General features: G+C 44.4%; 1 protein-coding gene across 2 annotated transcripts in view; it reads right to left on the bottom strand.

The window, feature by feature from the left end:
* Positions 1 to 589: 589 nt before the first annotated feature.
* Positions 590 to 22,498, bottom strand: part of SLC24A1 (solute carrier family 24 member 1) — a 186,326-nt gene continuing 164,417 nt past the window's right edge. For both annotated transcript variants that reach the window (XM_085646365.1, XM_085646364.1), the window contains 3 exons: positions 21,592 to 21,681; positions 8,377 to 8,543; positions 590 to 1,858 (listed from right to left, as the gene is read on the bottom strand). In XM_085646365.1, the coding sequence (XP_085502491.1) occupies positions 1,609 to 1,858; positions 8,377 to 8,543; positions 21,592 to 21,681 (507 nt within the window). In that variant the 3' untranslated portion in view covers positions 590 to 1,608. The remainder of the gene's footprint in view (positions 1,859 to 8,376; positions 8,544 to 21,591; positions 21,682 to 22,498) is intronic.

The raw sequence follows: 22,498 nt of genomic DNA on the forward strand, positions 1-22,498 counted from the left end.
TGTGTCTGTGACGGGCCCTTGTTTTACAGACTTCTCCAAAATCCCCAAATCTTCATCCCTCCTCCCCCCCACCCACCCCCCAATTATAGAGGCCTTGAGCCAGCATCTCACAACACTTGAAGGCACCCGTTTCTCTGCTTTCTGTATGTGTATTTTCACACAATCGAGGATCTTTACCTTGGGAGGCACTGACAGACCGACATGTCCTATACCCCAGTCTTGTACATTGTCGCAACTCATTGAATATCACCTGAGGTCCACAGGTGAACTTACCAATAAGATATTCGGGAGATTTTGCAACCGGTTGGTCCCAGACATGTGACCAAGTCTCCACCCCTCCCTGTTTGAAAATCTCCTGATATTCACATAATCTGGACACATCGCTGACTCTTCCCCCAATTTTCTATGGAAGTCAAAGTCTTCCTATGGAGGCCAGCCACACTATGGCTGATTTTTGACCACAACAAACAGAACATTGTTAAAAAACAAAATGAAGTCGTCAAATACTAACACAGCTAGCCTCCTTTCAAACTGCGTTTTATTGACTGTGAGTCGGTCACACATCAATTCATTAACTAATTCAGCCCCTTATCCCTTCGGGCAATCTGTATGCTCTGCACCTGGAGCTATGCACGCTGATACACAGAAGCACTGCAGACAGTTTGAGTGTTGTAAACTTTGCATAAACGTACTGTTTTGTTTCTTTTCTAAAAACAATACCATGATTGACAGTATGATAAACTCTTGAAGGTGCTGATCTATACTCATACTTATGGCAGTCTACTTTCTCTCACCACTACTGGGTTCCATCCTGTGCAGACCTCAGCTGTCCCCCGGAGGAGCAGTCATTTATAAGTTCGAATATATGGAACCGCCAATCTACACCTGCTCTGTAATTAGACACCCCCTCACTTTTATTTGTGGTCCTACTTTCCTTACTGGAGTGTTCTTCTCCTGGCGTCACTGCAAGAGGGTGAGAGACTTATCACCTCCAAAAGACAGCTAGGGCTGTTCTTGCTCATATCTAGACATGGGGTAAGGTGGGTAGGCAACCCTTCAGCCATGGAGATCATGCTGCTCCAGTAGTCCTTTCCACCACTAGTGTGCCATTTCATGCCCCCAGAAGCCTTAATAAGAAATTTCAATCTGCAAAATGTCATGCCACTTGTGCTTGCTGGGCTACGGGTTGTCCTTACAGTTCATTTCCAGAATGCACGATTGTGGAGAGCTCCGTCCATATGTGGCCGGTCTGGTTGCAGTAATGGAACCTTTGACCACTATCTGCATCTTCTCAGATGGGATGTTGCAGATGCCCATGAAACCAATGTACTTCACACCAAGGATGGCATTCTTAGCTATGTTGTATCCAGCACTGGATGAATCTGACCACAATTGTCCTAAGCGTGAGGGTTAATTTAAAAGATGCAAATTCCAAGACAATGAACAGTATGGTGAGATGCATTTGTCAAAGACATATGCCTGTGTTCTTGTATTCCATCCGTGCCTAAGTGGGTGTTGACTTTGTGTTACAGCTGTAGAAGAAATGGGGTTGGAGCAAAGAGTGGACAGTGGTCAGTCTGCTCTTTACTCAGAGACTCGCTGGAAGCCTCATATCGATATTGGGCAGATAATAATGCGATCCTCCAACATTACGCTGACGATCAGGAAGATAAAGTACAGGACAAACATTGTGAACCCCAGGAACTTGTTCATCTTCCATTTGCAGGCGGCGATGGAGAAGATGACAAAGAGGAGCATGAGGAAGAGGAGGACTATGGCACAGAAGAGGCCATTGCTGCTGACCGCCACCGGACTGAACCCATTAAACATGGAGAACAGGAACCAGGGAACAGGCAAGCTGCAAGTACAAAGAAGAGAAAGAGTTAGTTGTGTCCTTTATTTATTTCACGAAGACATTTAAAAGATCTGCAAAATGTTGATGAATGTATTATTTGCATTGTTGGGCAGCTATTCCTGCAATTACAGGTCTGCACATTGTGTTCTAAATGCAATGGCCTTCAACTTCTACGTAAGGCTGATGGGCATGTCATCTGAAGTTGTAGTATGCAGTGCCATCAGTAGTCCTTCTACATTCTACATTAATGCACTCATCTATCCCTTAATAGAACACATTTAAGTGCATACGTTCTTTAAAGCTCAATGGGAACATTATATATATATATATATATATATATATATATATATATATATATATATATATATATATATATATATAGAGAGAGAGAGAGAGAGAGAGAGTTCTATATAGATATACACACATATTTAGTTAAACTAAACATAGCTGTAAAAGACATCTGATTTGGAGCAAGTGCAGCAATAAACTAGATTCAGACATGTATTACCACACAACAGAGGTCAAATCTCATGTTATCATAGTACAGGGTAGATGTTTCTGAATCTTGATGCTCTGCACAAATGTAACATAGTGCTTGCTAGTTTTCATTTGTTAAAACAAATGAAAAATGTCATGGCATAAATATATATGCAGATGTGAAGAGTGTATTATGCTATGTACTACCATTGTCGAGGGAGGGAGGGACATAATGACTCTTTCAAGGCTTCGCCTATCATTGCTTATGGCCACACTTTTAACAATGGTAATAAATAGCATTTTGCACTCTGCACATATATGCAGTAAAATCACACTCAAGAGATATGCAAGTTGTTTCCATGTATAAAGTAGTTGTGAGGTAGTAAAACTTGTTTTTCTAGTGTCACTTTTGTATCACAATGATAATAAACTCTAATTTCCCTTATGCTTTTTAAATATAAATGTGTGATTATTAGTAAAATTTCCCTAAATGACTTGTTATTGGACCATTTGTTTTCACTGACATAGCAATATATATATATATATATATATATATATATATATATTCACTTAAAAAACCATAGGTTTCACACATGTTATAGTTAGCTGGACATTTCACTCGTGAAAAACCATTGAAATTCCCCCGTTATAGTTAGTGCAGGCAACTATAACTCACGCGACCGCAATCCTCTGCTGATGACGTCAGATATTACATCACTGTATTTAGACACCTATTTACCCATGTCTTCTTCCATTAATCTTTAGCTATACATATATTACAAATATTTTTTTTTCAGAAAGACACATATGTCATCAGTGATGTAATATCTGACGTCATCAGCAGAGGATTGCGGTCGCGTGAGTTATAGTTGCCTGCACTAACTATAACGGGGGAATTTCAATAGTTTTTCACGAGTGAAATGTCCAGCTAACTGTAACATGTGTGAAACCTATGGTTTTTCAGTGAATTTGTACGGTTTTTTAAATGCTAAGTTATGGTTTTTTTTTTTTTAAAGGTTTTTCACCGTGCACGTACCGTACGTGCACGGTGCACTTCGCACACCGTGCGCGCGCCCACCTTACGCAGTTCGCGGAATTTTTCCGTTTCTACCGTACGCGCACGCTACGCGCACTCCGCGATTTTTCGAAAAAAAATTAAAAGAAATTTTGGCCCTTGGGGGTCCTTCTGGGACCCCCTGACAAAGGCTAGGGGGTCAGGAACTGTCCACCCTGCCCCCTTTTCACGTTCTCCACCTTTGTTTTTCACCCCCTCAGACTGCGAGAGACAAAGTGACGGCCGACACTTCCTGGTTTCGACCGATTCGAATGTTTACTAAGATCTAACAACCAATCAGAATCGCGCTCGCGCACGGCAGCGTGCGCGTACGGTACATTTTACCGTACGCGCACGGAGCGCGCCTATAGATATATATATTGATTTAAATGCTATTTTCTCAGCAAATACTGAACACATTTACACCAGACCTACAAAAGGCACATCCCTGACCTGAGGACTACCTCTCTGCCAAATTTCAAGTAATTCTGTTCAGCCGTTCAGGCTGTAGCTTGGACTAAAGTTCCTATGGAAAAATGCATGGGGAAAACACGTTTTGGTACCCCCCTTTTTTCTCAGCCCCCACTTGACGAATCCCCCCGAGACTTTCAGGGTAGGGTAGGAGCGGAGCGGAACGCCCCACCTATTTTGAAAATTTCGCCAAGATTCGTCAATCGGCGCCAAAGTTATTCAAAATAGAATGTTGCGGATTTCCTATGGAAACACGGTCCTAACTATAACTACCTACTGGCGACCGCCAGTAGGTAATATATATATATATATATATATATATATATATATATATATATATTGGATATATATGCATTTCTGGTTATTAAGTGTGATTTCCTGAGGGGGGCAGACTGTGCACTGCGTTGCACAGGAAACCAACCGCGGGAAATTCCGTACTACACGCGAGTAGCTGTCACCCGGGGAAAACTATAACAAGTATCCCATACGGGGAATTGTTGAGAATTAAAAGAAACTGTACACGTCCATGTGACTATACAGTAGCAGCAAGGGAGAGCATGAACAGATTCAAAATGAGAGGGTACAGACAGGAGACTCTGGAAGAAGCCATGCTAAAAGAAGAAAAGAAATCCAGAAAAGAGTTGCTAGATGAGAACAGTACGATCAAAGACAGGAAAAAACAAATGGAAGGAACCAAAAATAACTTGAGGATGATCACAGATCACTCTGGGGATGCGGGAGCAATTAGAAAAATCTTTGTTAAACATTGGCACATCCTGAGATCAGACCCAACAATAGGGGAGGATCTGCCGAAAGCTCCCTTACTCACTTTTAGACGAGCTAAATCCCTACGCAACATACTGGTCCAAAGCCATTGCGAGAGTGACAGTAAAGTTCAACATTTTGGCAAACTTGCAGGATTCTACCCATGTCTTAAATGTAGGGCATGTAAGAATAGTAAAAAAACACTGGAGTATAAGGTACCTGGAATGAGGGAACCGAAGAAAATCAAAACTCTAATGAACTGCAACACTACCCACACGGTATATTGTTTGATATGTCCGTGTGGGTTGAGATATATTGGCAGTACAATTCACCCGACAAAGATCAGAATTTTAGAACATCTCAGGGCCATACAAAACAGAGATCCCACCTATCCGGTGGCACGGCATTTTGAGATGTTCCATCAAAGTAACAGAGACCTTTTAAGCTTCTTTTGCATGGACCAAGTGCCCAATAATGTGAGAGGTGGTAACAGACTGCTGCAACTACGCAGACTGGAATCACGACACATTATTGATAACCAGACCAAAAGACCAGGTGGCCTCAACAGTGGGGAAGAAATGGCTGTACATTTATAATATTCTCTACTCTGTAAGGTCTTGTGTCTTTTTGTTTTTTTGTTTTTTGTTCTAAAAAATGAGAGATCATCGGGTTAATTATTATGAAAACATATAATAGGATGCAAAGCCCATCCAGGGCATAATTGTAAAGTTTTCTGTTTTTTATGCAACCAATGACTATATTATGTTCTTTGTAGTCTGTTACAGCCCATCCAGGGCAAAATGTCTATGTTTATTTGAATATAATGCATATTACGAACCCATTCTAAGATGGATGACACCTTCACTGAAGCAAGTGTAGTTGTCCTTTGTTGATGTCTCTTAATGTAAAGATATTTAAATCTGTGGAAAACTGGCGCCGGCCTCTATTGACAAAGGCGGCAAGCCGAAACGCGTCTAGTGTGTGTGTTAAACCTTTCAAATAAATATCTGAAAGGAGCGTTCTTGTGAGTGCTGGTGTTTTTGCCACGAGCTTGGGATTCGGAATCCGCACGGTTTCTGTCACCGTGCATGAAAGCACCCGATCGCGAGTGCAGGGACTAAGACGGAGTGAGAGCAGGATATATATATATATATATATATATATATATATATATATATAAATTGGTTTTGCTATTTAATCCACTTGTGAATCAATCCTAGCTGTGTCGTACCCATTTGTATTTGCGAGTGGGGATTTGGACTGTATGTTTAACCAGTAACGCCGGCACTGGTTACCGGCATGCCCTCCCGGTGTGGTGCAACGCGTCAACCAGCAAATTTGGAGCAGGTATGAAAATACAACGCGTCGCTCTCCCAGCAGTAAACACCACTACTTTGACAGGGGAGAGAGGAAGCAGCATTTACGGCACAGGGGCACACGAGTGGACTCACCGTGACAACGAATTTACAGGGACTGGCTGCAGCTGTGGGTGTGCTGTCCGTTAGCCAACATTGTTGGTACACCACTGTGTGTTTGAAATTCCCAATTACTTAATGGGCTTTCACATCGGAATGAGCATACCGCCATGCAGCGGTTCGAAGCAAAGCGCATGGTGAAGTCGTCACTAGAGGTATTAGACCTTTAAGGCAGAGGCGGGGTCAAGCCGGCACTGAAGAAAGTCGTCCGGCTGAAACGCGTCTGCTGTTGCATTTCACAAATCCAGGAACTATGCACAGAGAAAATTGGTTTTGTTATTGAATCCACTTGTGAATCAACCCTAGCTGTGTTGGACCCATATGTATTTGCGAATGGGGATTTGGACTGTGTGTGTGTGTGTGTGTGTGTGTGTGCGTGTGTGCGTGTGTGTGTGTGTGTTTGTAGATATATATATATATATATATATATTTTTTTTTTTTTTTTTTACAACAAACAAAGCAAAGGTTACACATCCGTTATAGTTTGGAAAACGTTATTTCTTCATTTAGGTTTGGTATACAAACCCAAAATAAGCTTATCATTATAAAATCAACAGTTCCAGTTATCACTTAGTTTTATTAGTTATACATCACGTGTGCACTTATTTCTATCTCATTTATGCCAAACACACCTTGAACTACACAACCATAACCAATCATAACTTATACTTATCTGTTGAAATAATCATTTACGCGCCGTTTTTATATTACTGCAAGTCACACTTTTCACTCGTATTTATACTTAAGCACCACCTTTCAAGTAATCTCTTGTACACTTCCGTACACAGTCTTATCACCTCACTACATGTATTTAATATAAAAATAAGTGCGTAAGTGGTGCATACATAATAAAATTAAGAGAAAGCTATAACGGTCAACCAACTCTTCTCTGATACTAGTTGTTTTTCCTCTTCCTAAGTTTTGACCCATTGGGAGGAAGAGGTGGGAAAGCAATGAGGTGCCAGTGTGCTTCTGTGGTGTCCTTCTGTAGGGCCTCTCCTGAGACTCACTTGCATGAAGGGCAAATGGCTTCAGTGCATTAAGATGCAACCTCCCAAGAGGTTAAACTGAGCTTCCAGCAAGAGGAAAGTCTGCCTTCCTGAGAGGTTGTTTAGCAATTGGAGACAGACAACAGAATGCCGGACCTGGAACCTTTCAGAGACTGAAATCAAGGCTGGAAGGTGGATTAGAAGTTTAAGTGTTTAGAATAGCTAGATTTTTGTTTGGTTATTATTTTAGACTGTGTTTAAATTCTTTTGGTTGCAAGACTCAGAAAAAGTGGCACAAGTGAGTGCTTATGATGGGGGTTCCCAGAGATACAAAGAAAAGCTTCCTCTTCATGTAGGTATTGATCTGTTCTTTCTACTGTTTCACCACCTTCTGGACATGTCTTCTTTTGGTGTCTTGTGACCCTACCTCAGTCGGGGCTAAGGGCGTAACGCAGGCCCCTGCAGCCCTGGCGCAGAGAGGCTTCCGAACATTCAAGGGAGGCTCCAGTCTATTCAGGCCAGGCCCCTGCAACTCAAGTGATTATGGGAGACTCTAGGGGTGGGGTTGGGGCGGTCATCACAGTTTGCAGGTGACCCCATCATTTTGGCTCTATCATGGTCTTCTTGTGGAAGGGAAAACTCCAAATTTCTTATTTGGAGGGGTCCAGGAGAACTCCAATCCTTTTTCTTTGGAGGGATCCTTTCCTGCTGTCTCTGAGGTGAACGAGCATTTGTGTTAAAGTCACACTTTCAACTGGAACTTTAGTAGATTTTTTTGATTAGACGTTCTTGGATTTGGTCAGATCATGGTCTCATGGCAAACAGTGGGCATATTAAACACAGTTCACATAGTTTGACATATTACAAGAGAACATGAGCAAAATTTAAATGGCATTCTCTGCATGCTGAGCACCCCGTTTGCTACTGGAAATAAACCCCCAAAAAGAATATGACTTTTACAATGCAATTGTGGTGCTGAAAATTACCTTTCTGTTGATCGCAGTGATGTTTCTATTGAAATTGTAGGCTCTCTAAGGACTGATTTCTGGCCAGAAACAGAGGTGAAGAAAGAGATGCGACTTTTCAGCAATTACTCCAGTTTCAACTACAAGGTAATGGTGGCATGTAGGACATGCTAATCTTACAAAAATACTTATTCAATGACACAAAATGAAACATGCACCCACACATGAACAACATCCTTTAGATGCACAAACATGTATTACATACATGGGTGGATAGACACTTTATATGTCTCTCACTTTTCATGCAGCAATGCTTCATACTCACCCAACTGTGATATCAAAGATGTTGCTACCCACAGAGCTGGAAACCGCCATGTCCCCCAAGCCTTTACGGGCGACGATCACACTAGTGATAAGGTCAGGTATTGAGGTACCTGCTGCCAGGATGGTCAAGCCCATAATTTCTTCTGAAATCCCCACTGTTTCACCTACCTATAAAAAAAAGCTCAATAGATTGAAGTAAATGAATCAACCAAACTACAAATTGACATTTTTCCACAGACTTGCTATTTAGTTTGGATATACCTGCCCATGACTTGGGGCCAGCATGCAGAACTGGTCTCGTCTTAAGAGATTGGACTCTTTGACGAGAGTTCATATGAACAAACTTTTGACATTAGTTAATTATTGGTTTTATTATTTAGTTTTCATATAATGACTGAAGTAAGTCGTCCAGAATGATTGTCTTTATAATCTTTATTAAGTCATAAAGTAAACCGCATCTTCTGCTTGCTGGCACACAGTACATCAAGTGAAGGCAACCTCGTCAACATTCCAAGGCTGCCTTCCTGTCAACATTCTAAGCGTGACCACTGCACAGGGGAATAAGGGGGTGGCCGGAATGTACCACGTGACAAATTATAACACATCTCCCTCCTTAAAGAAGAGGTACTGTAACCAACGGAACGTCTAGGTTAAGCTGTGAGCAGAGGTGTACAATACCCTGTAAGATAACCCCTAAACTACAAACAACTGACTATGCTGATACACGTTCAACCCATTTGAAATTCTTTGTGCCACCTCGGGGGATTGTGGTGCCTCAGTTCCCTTCCCTCTTGAGCCACTTCTGCTCTGGAACTCTGAACCTGAGACCTGCTGTCTCCCTCTTGGTCAGTCTCCCTCGGACCTATGGCTACCCGGTCCATGCTCCACTTTTTCCCATCTTCCAAGATGACCACATTTCTTTTGACCTCTCTTATTTTCCCTGGGGCGTAGTACCTGTCCTCTTTACCCCCTAGGTTCACTGGTTTCCTGATCACCACACTTTGTCCCTCGCTGAAGGGTCTTTCCCGCACCCCCCATTTTCTGTCATACCACTCTTTATATCTCTTTTGTCTTGTGTCAATTTTCTTACTGATTTCCTCCTGATCGATCACCACGGGGTCCTTGGGGATCATCCAGTTAGGGGATAGTTTGGAACCTGCCTTCCTTCCTCTCAATAGTTCAAATGGTGTATGCCCCGTGGAGAGGCTAGGTGTTGTGTGGTAGGACCAAAGCATATCTCTCAGCGCTACTTCAATAGGAGCCCCTGCTTTCACTGCTAGTTGGATGCACTCTTTCAGCATTCAGGCAGTACAATGGGGTGCGTATGTGCGTTATGGACATGTCCTTAAGATATTCCCTCATTTCCTCCGACACCAATTGAACCCCATTGTCTGTGATCAAGGTGGAGGGTATACCCTCCTTTGAAAACACTTCATTAAAAAATTCAATCAACGATCTAGTGTTGATGTTGCTCACAAACTTGTGCGTGATCCAGTTAGAGTAGTAGTCTACAAGCACTAAGATGTACCATTGTTGTGGTCCCTTAGCCTTTATGGGGCCAGTGATGTCAAATCCCAATTTGTCCCATGTAGACCGTGGGATCTCCACCGGAACAAGTGGAGATCGCCTGATACATCTTGCTTTATCACTTACTCCACACGCATAACAATCCTTCACCTTCTCCTCCATGTGTACATCCATTCCTGGGAACCAATATTCCGATCTCAATCTCGCCTTGCATAGGCTCCTACTGAGGTGCCCCTCATGGGTGAGATCGATGATCTGTCCTCTTAACCCTTCTGGGGGAACTATTCTGCCTGACTTGAGTAGGTACCCTACTACTATGGACAGTTCATTCCGTACATTCCAATACGGATGAAGGTCTTCTGGTAGAGTTTTGCATTTCATAGGCCACCCTTTGATTACCCATGTTTTCAACTTGTTGAGGGTAGTGTCCTGTTCCATGTGGTAGTCCCACTGACCTTTTGTCATTGCAGGGAGTTTCACCTCAAGGATTCCCTCACTGCTCCAGACTTCTTCGTCTTGTCTTATCACTGGGGCCCTTGATAAAAAATCAGCTACTTTGTTCTGTTGGCCCGGGACATATATTGTCTTGAAATTGTAGCCTTGCAAAGCTAGGACCCATTTTGCTATGCGGGGAGTCATGTTTTCTAAGACCTTGCTGCCAAACAAGAAGACTAATGGTTTATGGTCCGTGCATACTTCGAATGGCAATGCCCACACAAAGAAACTGAAATGTCTGATTGCCCAATACACCGCCAACGCCTCCTTCTCTATCGTAGAGTAATTGGACTCTGCTCCCGATAAAGACCTTGAAGCAAAAGCCACCACTTTCACCTCGCTACCCCTCCTTTGTGAAAGCATGGCGCCTATATCCTTACCACTCGCATCAGTAGTTATAATAGTGTCCTTGTTTACATCAAAGTTGCCTATGTATGGTGCTGACACTATTGCCTCCTTTATGTTTTCGCTTGTTCCTGACTTCTCTCCCAAGCAAACGGCACGTCTTTCTTTAAGATTTCTCTTAGGGGATTTGCTAACATTGCAAAGTTCTTAATGAATTTAGCCATGTATTCCGCTAGGCCCAAGAACGATAGAACTTCCTCTTTGCTTGATGGCGTAGGTGCTCTTCTTACTGCTTCTACCAGATCAATTTTGGGTTTTATCCCCTCCTCAGAAATGGTGTGCCCCAGATAATCTACTGAGGTTACACCCACTTTACATTTGCTCTCTTTCGTTGTAAATCCTACATCCCTTAACCTCTTAAGTACATTCTCTGCATTCGAATTATGTTCATTTTCAGTTGATCCATAAATCAAAATGTCGTCCTGAAAACACATTGATTTAGGACAATCTCTCAAAACATGCTGCATCACCCTTTGAAATGCTGAGGCCGCTGACGCCATCCCAAATGGCATTCTTAAAAATTTATAATTGCCAAATGGTGTGGTAAACGCTGTCAACGGTTGTGAATCAGGATGGAGTTTGATTTGGTGGTAGGCCGATGAGAGATCAAGCACACTGAAAAACTTAGCGCCTTGCAGCGTGCTCAACATCTCATGTATCCTGGGTACGGGGTGCCTGTCCACCACAATGTTAGCATTCAATGTCCTGAGATCCACACATAGCCTGATGCTCTTCCCTCCATCCTTGCTCGGCAATGGGTGCCAACCATGCTGCACATTCGATCTCTTGTATGACCCCTTGCTCAACCAATTTCCTCAATTCCAATCGTAAGGGTTCTCTCATCAATAAAGGGATCGATCCTGTTTTGTGCACCACCGGTGTTGCTCCCTCCTTCAGCTCAATCTTATGCATGTAATTTTTTAGTACCCCCAACTTTTCACTGAACACTTTGGGGAAATCCTTCACTAAATTTGACCCTACAACTGGTGGATCAATCAAAAGTACCTGCTCCTGGTTATTGGGATCGAGTTTAATACCCAATTCCTTCTGATGTTTCCACCCTAATAGACTTGAGCCCTCCTTGGTTACATAAACTTCCCTACTGTGTGCCTGTCTTTAAAAGAAATTCTCATTCTTATCATCCCCTCCAACGGTATGGGTACCCTATTGTAACCCGTTGGAGCTATGTCAGCAATCTCTAGTTTGAGGTTATGTTTAGAAAATTTCTCATTGAACATGCTCTTGTCCACTAGAGTGAAAGGGGAGCATGAGTCTGCATACACCTTGAACTTTTCGCCATCCAGTCCTATCTCACAGGTAGGATACCGTGTCTTTTCATCCTTGCACTCATCCTCAATCTGGAAAATAAAACTTTTCTCTTCTTCTTCATCCACCTCCTTGTGTTCAACCACATGAACCTTATTATTACTCACATTGCATACCTTAGAAAAATGTCCCTTCTTGTTGCACTTCCTGCATATTACATTTCTGGCAGGGCAGCGCCAATTATTTGCTAAGTGATTGTAATTTCCACACCTAAAACACTTCAGGCCTTCAACTCTATTGCCAAAGCTCTCTTTGTTCCTATTCTCAACCTTACATACTGCCTCCCCGTTCGCAGTGTCTTTCACAACTCCTTTTTCCTTGGCCCCCTCAGAAACCTTTATCTCTCTCATACACTGTGCTGTATGTTCCAACCCTTTAGCGATACTAATGGCTTCCTCCAAGTCTGGATTTCTGGTGAGCAATTCTTCCTGAACCTTCTCCTCATTAGTGCATCTCACCAATTGGTCTCTAATAAGAGAGTCCGTAAGCGCCCCAAACTCACATGTGGCTGCCATTCCTCTCAATAACGCTATGTACGATGACACCTTCTCCTCTTTCCTTTGAATTCTTTGGAAAAATTTGTGCCTTTCCAGCACCACATTTATTTTAACTTTGAAATGTGCTTCTAGCTTTCGTAAGGTATATTCATACACATCAACCCCTTCATCCTCATCACGAACTTCATCGTCCACCAGTCTACCTGTTATAGCCTCAAAAACCTTCCTGCCCTGTATACCCAAATTATGCAATAGAATATGTTGTTTCCTTACGTTTGAAAAATTCCCGCCCCCAATGGCTATCAGATATGACTTGAAAATTCCTTCCCATCTTTTCCAAGGAATATCCGGTTCCCCAAGCTCATTTAGAAATGGAGGCGGCTGACTCATCCCTGCCCCTGCCATGGTGTGGGAGTTGCAACTCACTGATGTATTACCATAAAGTGGCAAGCAAATGCTCTCAATATGGATGCAGGAACAGTAAAGTGACTATCCTGAGGAAAAGTGTGAAAGAATCTGCTAAGAGTATAAAATGCAAATTTTCCTACACTCTAGCAATACAGTACCACCTAGCTATACCTTTAACTCTGCATAAGCAACCTAGTTGCTCCTTGTGTAACTTCGTAATCACTTCTCTTTTTTTTTTTCTTTTACCACCAAGTCAGTCCTCTTTCTATTTTTGGTGTCAATCTCCCAAAGTTCCTCTGGGGAGGCTATGACACTCTTCCTGTGGCAGCCCAACCGGTGTTTGAAGTCGAGTCTGTGAGGTGATCTTCACCTTCCAATTTCTGAGGAGAGCGTCGGGCTGGAACTCAGGCTCTTCTTACGCTGCCTCCTTTAACCCAAAACTCTTTCCCATTGCACTTAAACGCTCCGTGAACAGGGAGAGTTCGTCCGCTTTCAAGGAGCCCCGTCACGCAGCGCGCTCCGGCTGAGCGCCTCTCCACATACGAGGTAAGATCGCCTCTGTCAGGATACTGCCCCTCCTGTTGCTGCTAAAATGAATATCGCTGCCACTTGGCCAGGCAGCTCTGAAAACAACGCGCTACCTACAGGAGACTCCGATGCCGGGAGATCTTCACTCTCGTGTCTTCGCCAAACAGCGCTGCGGCAGGAGCACTACAGGCCAGGGACTCCCGGACCAGAGAATACCGCCTCACGATCTTCACCATATCTTTCAACATGTGAGCCCTCAACCGTGGCGGCGCTCTTGATGTCGGGGATACTCGCAAACCTGCAAACGCCCCCAATAGCTCACTCAGCTGTCCATCCACGGCGCTGCCCCTGAGCACACGACGACAACGCTGTCCGTCGTTGTGGCGCTTCTTAATTCAGATGCCTGATAACACCCAGTAGGCAAAAGTCTCAGAACGTTCTTCCGGACCGTTTTTCTTTTTGACAGAACACAACCACTTCTCTCTTTAAATGCGAGAGAAAATTCTGCGGTTTTAAATGGTTCCAGGTCCTTTCACCAGACCGCTCCTTTCAGCACAAAGCCACTCGCACGCTCTCATTATCTTCACACCCCCATAGACTCGGGGTAGCGGACCCGGAGCTAAATATAGCACTGTCACTTCCACAATCCTGAACGCCTCACCATCAACGACGATGCCTGCCCGTTCCTTGTAAGTAGGCTTCTTCCAAGAATCTTTCCAGGCTCTCGTCCACGCCAGCAAGTTGAATTTCATACAGGGGAGGATGCAGTGCCGTCCCTGTCCCAGCTCCCGTCCTCCTCGTCGCCAAGCTGATGTAAGTTGTCCAGAATGATTGTCTTTATAATCTTTATTAAGTCATAAAGTAAACCGCATCCTCTGCTTGCTGGCACACAGTACATCAAGTGAAGGCAACCTCGTCCACATTCCAAGGCTGCCTTCCTGTCAACATTCCAAGCGTGACCACTGCACAGGGGGTGGCCAGAATGTACCACGTGACAAATTATAACAATGACATTATCAATTAGCACTGCTGCCACGCTAAACAGCATCAAAGTTTGCAGACACAGCAAATTTTCAGAGTGCAAGTTACTTTTCAGCTTGAGGATAGCCCTCGGCCCTCGTAGATTTAGATGGAGTCACATGTACATCAAAAGGATGGTGGGTCACAGCCTCGGATGCAGATCTATTTACACCATCAAGGTTGAATGGTGAAGCCTTATTTGCAGTCTCATTAACGTCCTCGAGAGAGAGTTTATTTTCTTCGCTGTAGTCTCTAGAGCACGAGTGTGTTTTTGTGGCAGCTTAAGATTGCGCCCTATAGATATCATGAAGGTTGAATGTTTTTTTTTTTTCGTTTTTTTTTTTTGTTTTTTTTTTTTGAAACCGTTTATTGCAATCTCAAGTATATACAAGTATGGGCCTACAACCTTCCGGCCGGCCGCTAGAGTGACAGGAGCACCTGACAAACTTACAAAAGGGCACTTGGCGTTACAGAGAAGCAAATCAGGAGACATCAACGACGTGGGCCACATGACTCTAAGCCCACAATACGGTTTCGTTTTATACACACGCAACAACATAGAAAAACACACCCGCAAGGCAACCCGCAATCGAAGGTAATCACACGTGCTCCTCGAATGAGGGACCCCGACCATCCACAGGAATCTGAAGAGGGGGAAGGGAAACAAGTCCAGGACTGGGGGAACTCTGTGCCCGGGGCTGGGGGAGGGGGTCAACTAGGGGGACGGAGCCGGTGAGGCAGCAGGCAGCAGTGGTGGCTCGCAAATACCCCCGCGGTAGGCGTTCCAGGGGCCCCATATTTTCACCCACGCCCCAGGCTTGCCCCTCGCCACATACACCACCTTTTCTCGGAACATGCACCAATCCATATGTTCTTTCCAGGCCGACACCGCCGGGGGCCGCTGGGATCCCCACAGTTGAGTGATGTCACGCTTAGCTATCATATATCCCAGAGTCACCCATCGCGTCTGCGGAACCGAGTAATCAGTTGGTTCCCACACATTCAGCAAGCATCTCCTCGCTTCAGGCAACAGTGCGACATGTGTAACCAGACGCAGGACCTCATGCACACCACGCCAGAATCGCTCCACCTTCGGGCATTCCCACAAAATATGCAAAAAAGTCGCCAAAGCACCACACCCACGCTTACACAACCCATCCTCAGCATAACCCATACGCAGAAGCCTTGGCCCCGTCATGTAAACCCGGTGGAGTATCTTAAGCTGGACGAAGCGAAGGCGAGCCGGTATGGCCACCTCCTTCGGAGAGGCCACCGCGGAAATCCAGTCTTCGTCGTCCAACTCCAGCCCGTCGGCAACCCAAGCCTCACGGAAGCCGGTCAGCAGGCCCGAGCGGTCATTAATCAATTTTTTGTAAATGAGGGAGATCGTGCTATCCGGAACGTGGCCATCCAGCACTCTATCCTCCAGGGGGGAAGACTCCGGGATGGAGGCGGCGTCTGGGAAGACGGAGCCCAGCGCATGACGGACCTGCAAGTACCGAAAGTATTCACTGCCCTGCAGCTGAAACTCCGTCTGCAGCGTCTCGAATGTTTTAAATCCCCCTCTCGTCCAGAGGTCCCCCACTTTACTGATGCCAATCGTGTCCCACTTCTCGAAGCCCTTCGAGGTCCACAGGGAGCCCAACCGCTGAGGCGCATACAACGGCGACGCCCGGGTCAAACGGTCCTTCCACCCCATAGCTGCATTGGCCGCGTGCCACACCCGCACCATGACACGCGTGGGCCCCGTCAAGCGGGGATCCGGCGCGCCAGAGTAGAGTGCTCGATTGTAGTCGCCACCGGGCAGGAGCATCTTGTCCATTTCAAATGCCGGGTTCAAGGCGGGCCCATAGAGGCCGTGATTAATTGCAGCTAGCTGGGAGGCCCAGTAATACCGCTTAATGTCCGGGAGGGCAATCCCCCCGTCATACCACGGGAGCGTCAACTTCGCCAGGGCTATACGCGGCCTCCCGTCCCAGAACAGGCGGCGCTGTAGACTCTCCACCTCACGGAAGTAGCGCGCCGGGACTAGGTCCATAGTGTTCTGGAGAGCGTACAGGAAGCGCGGCAACGACATCATCTTAAACAATGCCGAGCGGCGAAAGCGGCAGGTGCCGCCAGCGCGCGACGTCCTCCTTCAAGCGCTGGAGGGGGGGAAGCAAGTTTCGCTCGTAGCGGGCCGCCGGGTCCAGCGTGATATAGACACCCAGGTACCGAAACCCCTGCGAGGCAATCTGGATCGGACATCCCCGCGGGAGGACGGGAGCCTCCCCGGAAAGCACATAGACACATGATTTAGCCCAGTTGATGACAAGGCCTGAGTTACGGCCAAAGGAGCGCAGGACATCAACCAGGACAATCAGTGATTTGCGCGGGGAGGCTAGGTACAAAAGGATATCGTCAGCGTAGAGGGACACGCGGTCCTCATACTCAGGGGTCCAACGGAGACCACGGATGGAAGGGTGCCACCGCAGCCACTCCGCCAGGGGTTCCAAGGCCAATGCAAACAGGAGCGGCGACAAGGGGCAACCCTGTCGCGATGAAGGTTGAATGTTAAGATTTTGGTGTATAGTATGATAGTGGCGTTTTGTAACATTTGATGTCCGGTGTTGGAAATTCATGTTAGGATGAAGTCTCAGATTCGTTTTCTGTCAATTGGGAGGATCTGGTTTTGTTATCAGGTGGTGCCCTGTGGTCATCATCTGGGTGGACGTTGAATGCTCATGCACATCATGAGCACGCAGTGTTGCAGTCCCAGACGCCGTGTCTTGCACATCATTAAATGTGGGTACAGTAGCCTCAGTTGAAGTCTTGTGTGCATCACATGTGCTATATATGGTGTCCATAACCTTGTGCTGTAACAGCAATTGGAGTTCCATGCACTTTTCCAGAGTGTCAATTGGCAGACTCATATTTGAAGAGGTAGGTGACCAGTAGGTACTTAAACAGCAGCATTTGTTCAGTTGCTTGGAAAGAGGGTAGGAGTGGCAGTGAGCTCTACAGATTTAGTGGTGAAAGTTTGGTTGGTGGTGGCTGCACAGTGATGGTAGTGATGATGGGGTCCAGTCAAGGGTAAAAGTATATTAAGGCTTTGTGTCAATATTCATTTTCTTGAGTCAGGAAATAACTGTGGCTTTCCTGTGATACTGTTTGTTGTAAGGAATCTATTCCTTAAGCAGTTAAGATGTTTTATTTACAATGCTTTATAGACCATTCTGATGATTTAACCTTAAATATGGTTTATAAATCTAAGAAGGACATTTTGCTATGTGTAATTATTAAAAAAGAATTCTACATTAATGTACTAATCTATCCCTCCATTAGTATGGGTCATAAGGTATATCATTCAACCCAAGTTGTTTTAAAGGTGTTAAGGTGTTAACAACATGAGACCTTAAGGCCACCATACTTTTTCTAGCAACTTTTCACAGGAAAATTGGCTTTATTGTTGCATATTACATTGCTGGAAATTTCATGATATTTATATATATATATTTCTGACATTATCACATTGTGGTAGACTCATTTTGCACATCCATGTTCATCTTGTCACCACATACACAGCTGAGTTACATCAATATTGTCTTGTACAGTCGTAATCACCGATTGCTCTAATTTTAATCGATTGCATTGACTAATAATTAATAACAATTACTTTCCCTTTCCCAATTATTTCGTTATTCTTTCAGTGGTGTAGATTATTTGCTTGTACTGGGTGCCTGACAGTCTTTGTCACTTTAGGTAGTCTAGCTGCACTGTTTAGGTATTGCTGGGTTTGCTTACAATAGCCTTTTCTTTCTGTTTCCTGAGTAGCGCTGATTTTGTCCTATTTCAATTTCTATGATACAAGTTCTGGTAACATGGTCTGTATTCACAGCTGTGACATAATTCTATGTCAGGACCGGAGGTGACAATTATGCACATTGGAAGGTTGCGGGTGTCGGCCCGCACTCTGCACTTCCACTTCAGGCGCCATTTTATTTTGGCGAAACAGTCAGAATGTCTTGGTGCGGGACAGCACTTTAAGACACAACCTTTGTCATATACGATCCTGTCATTTGAGGTGCATCTCGGTGTTTGTAAATGTTTTAGAGCAGCCAACATATCATTAGTCCTGCTAATTAGTAGTAGCCAGTGGAGTCGTTGATTTAGCACAACCCTAGCTGCTCAGGAGGACATTACTTGTACAGAACACTGGCTGCTATGTTATTAAATCTGCTGATGGAGAGATTCGTTGATATTGACTATCTGAAGCGGATTGGCTACTGGGCGAATAGCTGGCTGAGAGGGAATGAATACTGTCATTTTTCTCCCTTAAGGAGCTTGGTGATCACTGACAGTAAGGAGGACTGGCATATTGATTGGTACCATAATTCCGATTTGCCTAACGTTTCTGGTGGGTCTGTGGGTATTACTTCTTTAGATGTGCCCATAGTAAAGCCTAAACATATATGAAAAATCTTAAACATTCCATGTTATGTTCACTTGATCTATTTTTTACATTATTCACTCCAACTAACATGGCCATTTTAATGTATTTTATACAAAAAAACAAATTAAAATATATGTGTAACAAGTTAACGTCCGCCTCAAAGTATTTGTACGTTAAATACTTTTACGATATGTTAATATATCTAATGTAAATTCCAGTGGGATTAGGGGTAAGGGTATCTGAGTTACTTTCTATGGTTATCTTATCATCTTTCACTTTCATTTTAGACATTTGTATTTACAGTTTTCTGGTGGTATGCATTGCCAAGAAGTTACTCAATTCACGTTAAAACCTTCAGATCCATAGAAAGGTTGTGTCTTTCGGAGTATGATATCAGCTTGTTCAATTTTAACAATAGGCACAAAATGGAGGCAGAAAGACCATTTTTTAAGCCACTAATGTTTCAAGTAACACAATGAAGAACACTCAAGCAAGCGTTCCTTAATGAAAATATGCAATATGCCACAAAAGCTAGAAGCCCCCATTCTTAGAGAGGACAATCTCTGGCTAAAAAGCACAGCGGTTTGAATATTGTGGGAGTGGTCAGAAGAAATATATAAATAGCTTACAGCAAAGCGTGTGTAGGTGCACCTCAGAAGGGCCAGGAACCTTAATTTACTCTCCTCAGGAAAAGTTGTGGTCCCCAGGACAGAATTAGCTTAGCAATGACACATGAAAAATCACAATGCTCCCATAACTGGCGCCTCAATGTTGGGTCTAACACCATGTATCAGTTATGGAAGCATGGTGAGTCCAAATCGCATGCCATTGACTATAGCCAATCTGTAGCTGTGCTCTTTCTCTGAAGTTTACTTTTCCTTCCAGCCCTGAAACTGACAATGCATGGAGGTAAACCAGGCAAGGGGTCTGTGGTCCCAAATAATTCAAAAGATGCTGTGAGTGTTTTGGGATCAGAAAGGTTTTGGAATTGTAGAGGACTAAGGGAGACTGGAGTTGAAAAAAAACACAGTCTTTGGGAAATTATCTCCTAAAAAAACCTTTTTGCACAGAGGTGAACCAGTTCCCTCCAGCTGCCCCATGTGTTTTCCAAGTTCCAACCTAGGTAGAGCAAGGGCTGAAAACCTATGATGTATGAAGGAGAGTAAGCAAGGATAGCAAGAGGATTAGCTGCTCACACCTCAACTCATGTACAGCAACAGTCAATGTATTGTTATATAATTAAACAGTGAGAGGGAGGGCAGCCACCCCAAAACCCTCCAAGTCAGAACTCCAAGGTTCCAGATACTACTTAAGCATGAGCTCACACATCAGTCCCTTGACATCAAATCAATCTTACACTCCAGATCCACCGAGGGTCACCACTAGTCAATGGACTCGTATGGTAATCTGTTGGAGGACGTTGTTACTGGAATTTTCTTATTTTAAGTCCAAACTTGCACATAATTAGAACACTGGGATGTTGGGAGCTCCATTGAAGACAATGAAGTGGCCGAGGGCTAATAATGGTTGATAAAAGCCGCCTTCTCCAATATTCCAAGGGCTGTCTTTCTGCTTCTCCCTTTCTGACTTATAACGTTCTATTCTCAGTGGGTGGAATGTTTTAATAGCTTTATAGCCCTTCTGTCTCGGACTTTACTGGTTGTAAACACCCTCTTCCTTGTTACAGGCCCTAGTCTGTGGCTCAGGCTTATAACTCCGGTTCAGGTCTTTTGACACTCGGTCAAGCTCTCGGCAGCTGGCTGTACTGCTTACTTTTTTTTTTTGCATATTTATATAGTGTGAACTCAACCCGAAGGTATTGGAGCGCTTTACTAGAGCACCATATTTACATTACACATTCAGGGACGGGGAGATTAAGTGATTTGCCCAGAATCACAGGATGTGGATGCGACCCCCGAGGCTCGAACCCTGGTTTCCAGCACCAAAGTCGGCAGTCTAGCCGACGGACCACATCCCCTCCCCTGGGCTTCCCAGCTTGATTGCTTGCCCTTATGCAGCGGTGGGTTAAAATACCCACAATATGAAACACGTTGGCTGGAAGCTTTATTTGGGTGGCACGTTGACTGGAGCCATAACATCAATCTGAAGGTTGGTATAAAGAAATTCACTGGAAACCAGAGCTTCTACAGTATTTTCAATACATAAGACAAATGTTATGTCAATGCACTGGTGTGTGAGCTGATGCCTGATATGTAGAAAGGACGATCAGAGTGCCAACCCCCCTGAACTGGCTTCAACTTGGAACGTGGCAGTTGTTGTAATTCAGGGGATGAATGTAATATGTAGCAAATATACATCGAAAAAGGCTCTTGGTTGCAAAAGGCAGCATAAGCTGTGGGAGAATCACTGTAAAGCTGAAGATGTAATAGAAGCATCTGATGCTGCAATAGGTGGCATCAGGAGGGTAGGCAGACTGAGGTCTTTTCTACAGACACTGTATGACTCTGTGACTTGTCCTCTGTGATTGTAACATGCATCGCATGCTGCCTTAAAGCCTGGCTTCTAAAGCATATAAGGCCCAAAGAATGGTCCACAGTTGCTACAAGTGTTGACTTACCTGGTGAGCCCACCACACCATGAGGTAGGAGAAAATAGCAATCCACAGGATAGAGCCCAGAAAAGTCAGAGCAAAGTACTTCTTGTATTTCTGTTGGAAGCAAGTTAGAGAGAAAAGGTGATTAATGTTGGTGGACTTCTCCAATATGAATCAGACCTACAATGTATTCTATTTAAAAGGAGGGCCTTCAAAAATCAGAAATGCAAATGATGGAGTAGGGTCATGGAACTGTGTGCTAAAATGTAGGATGCCATGTCTTTACCAAGTGCTAAAGTGACCACTGCTCTACCGAGTTCATCAGATACTTGCGCCTCAATTACATTTAACGCGGGATTCACAGCTCAGATTCCAGGCGGTAGGTGTTACCAACACTGCTCAGAATCTCTGCATGGAGTTCCGAGAGTCATTGGCTAGACGTCACAGAATCGGAATAGCTGCGTGGAAGTGTTTTTTCCAGCTGGTATTTAGCAAGGAATTACACGATTTTTGCGAGGTTTAATGCAGACTTATACCACCTGCTAACACTGAGATTCTGCCAAGCTCGACAGTGGGGAGGGAGGGAGTATTAGTGTTTGGGATGGTGGGGAGAGAATTAAAATTGGCACTTGGGGGTGGGCAGCATTACCATTACATGGCCGCGGGTAGGGCGTGGTCTGGGAAAAGGTCCCGGCTGCAATACGCCTTTTGCCCAAGACCAGAATTTTCAGCCCGTAAACTTGGGTCCAATGCTGCCACATTCAGAATATGATATTGTGATGCGAAATTCCATGTGGGAATTCTGATCCACACTGTTCGTAGACATAAGGTTACTTATCGAGACGGAACCATCGGGTACTGTGTGCTGGAGAAATCTAACCAGTAAACTATCTTTTACAAGCACTAAACAGTTCTGTCATTTCATCATTTC

The sequence above is a fragment of the Triturus cristatus genome, chromosome 3_1 (assembly GCF_964204655.1).
Source record: "Triturus cristatus chromosome 3_1, aTriCri1.1, whole genome shotgun sequence".
NCBI classification, from domain to species: Eukaryota; Metazoa; Chordata; class Amphibia; order Caudata; family Salamandridae; genus Triturus; species Triturus cristatus.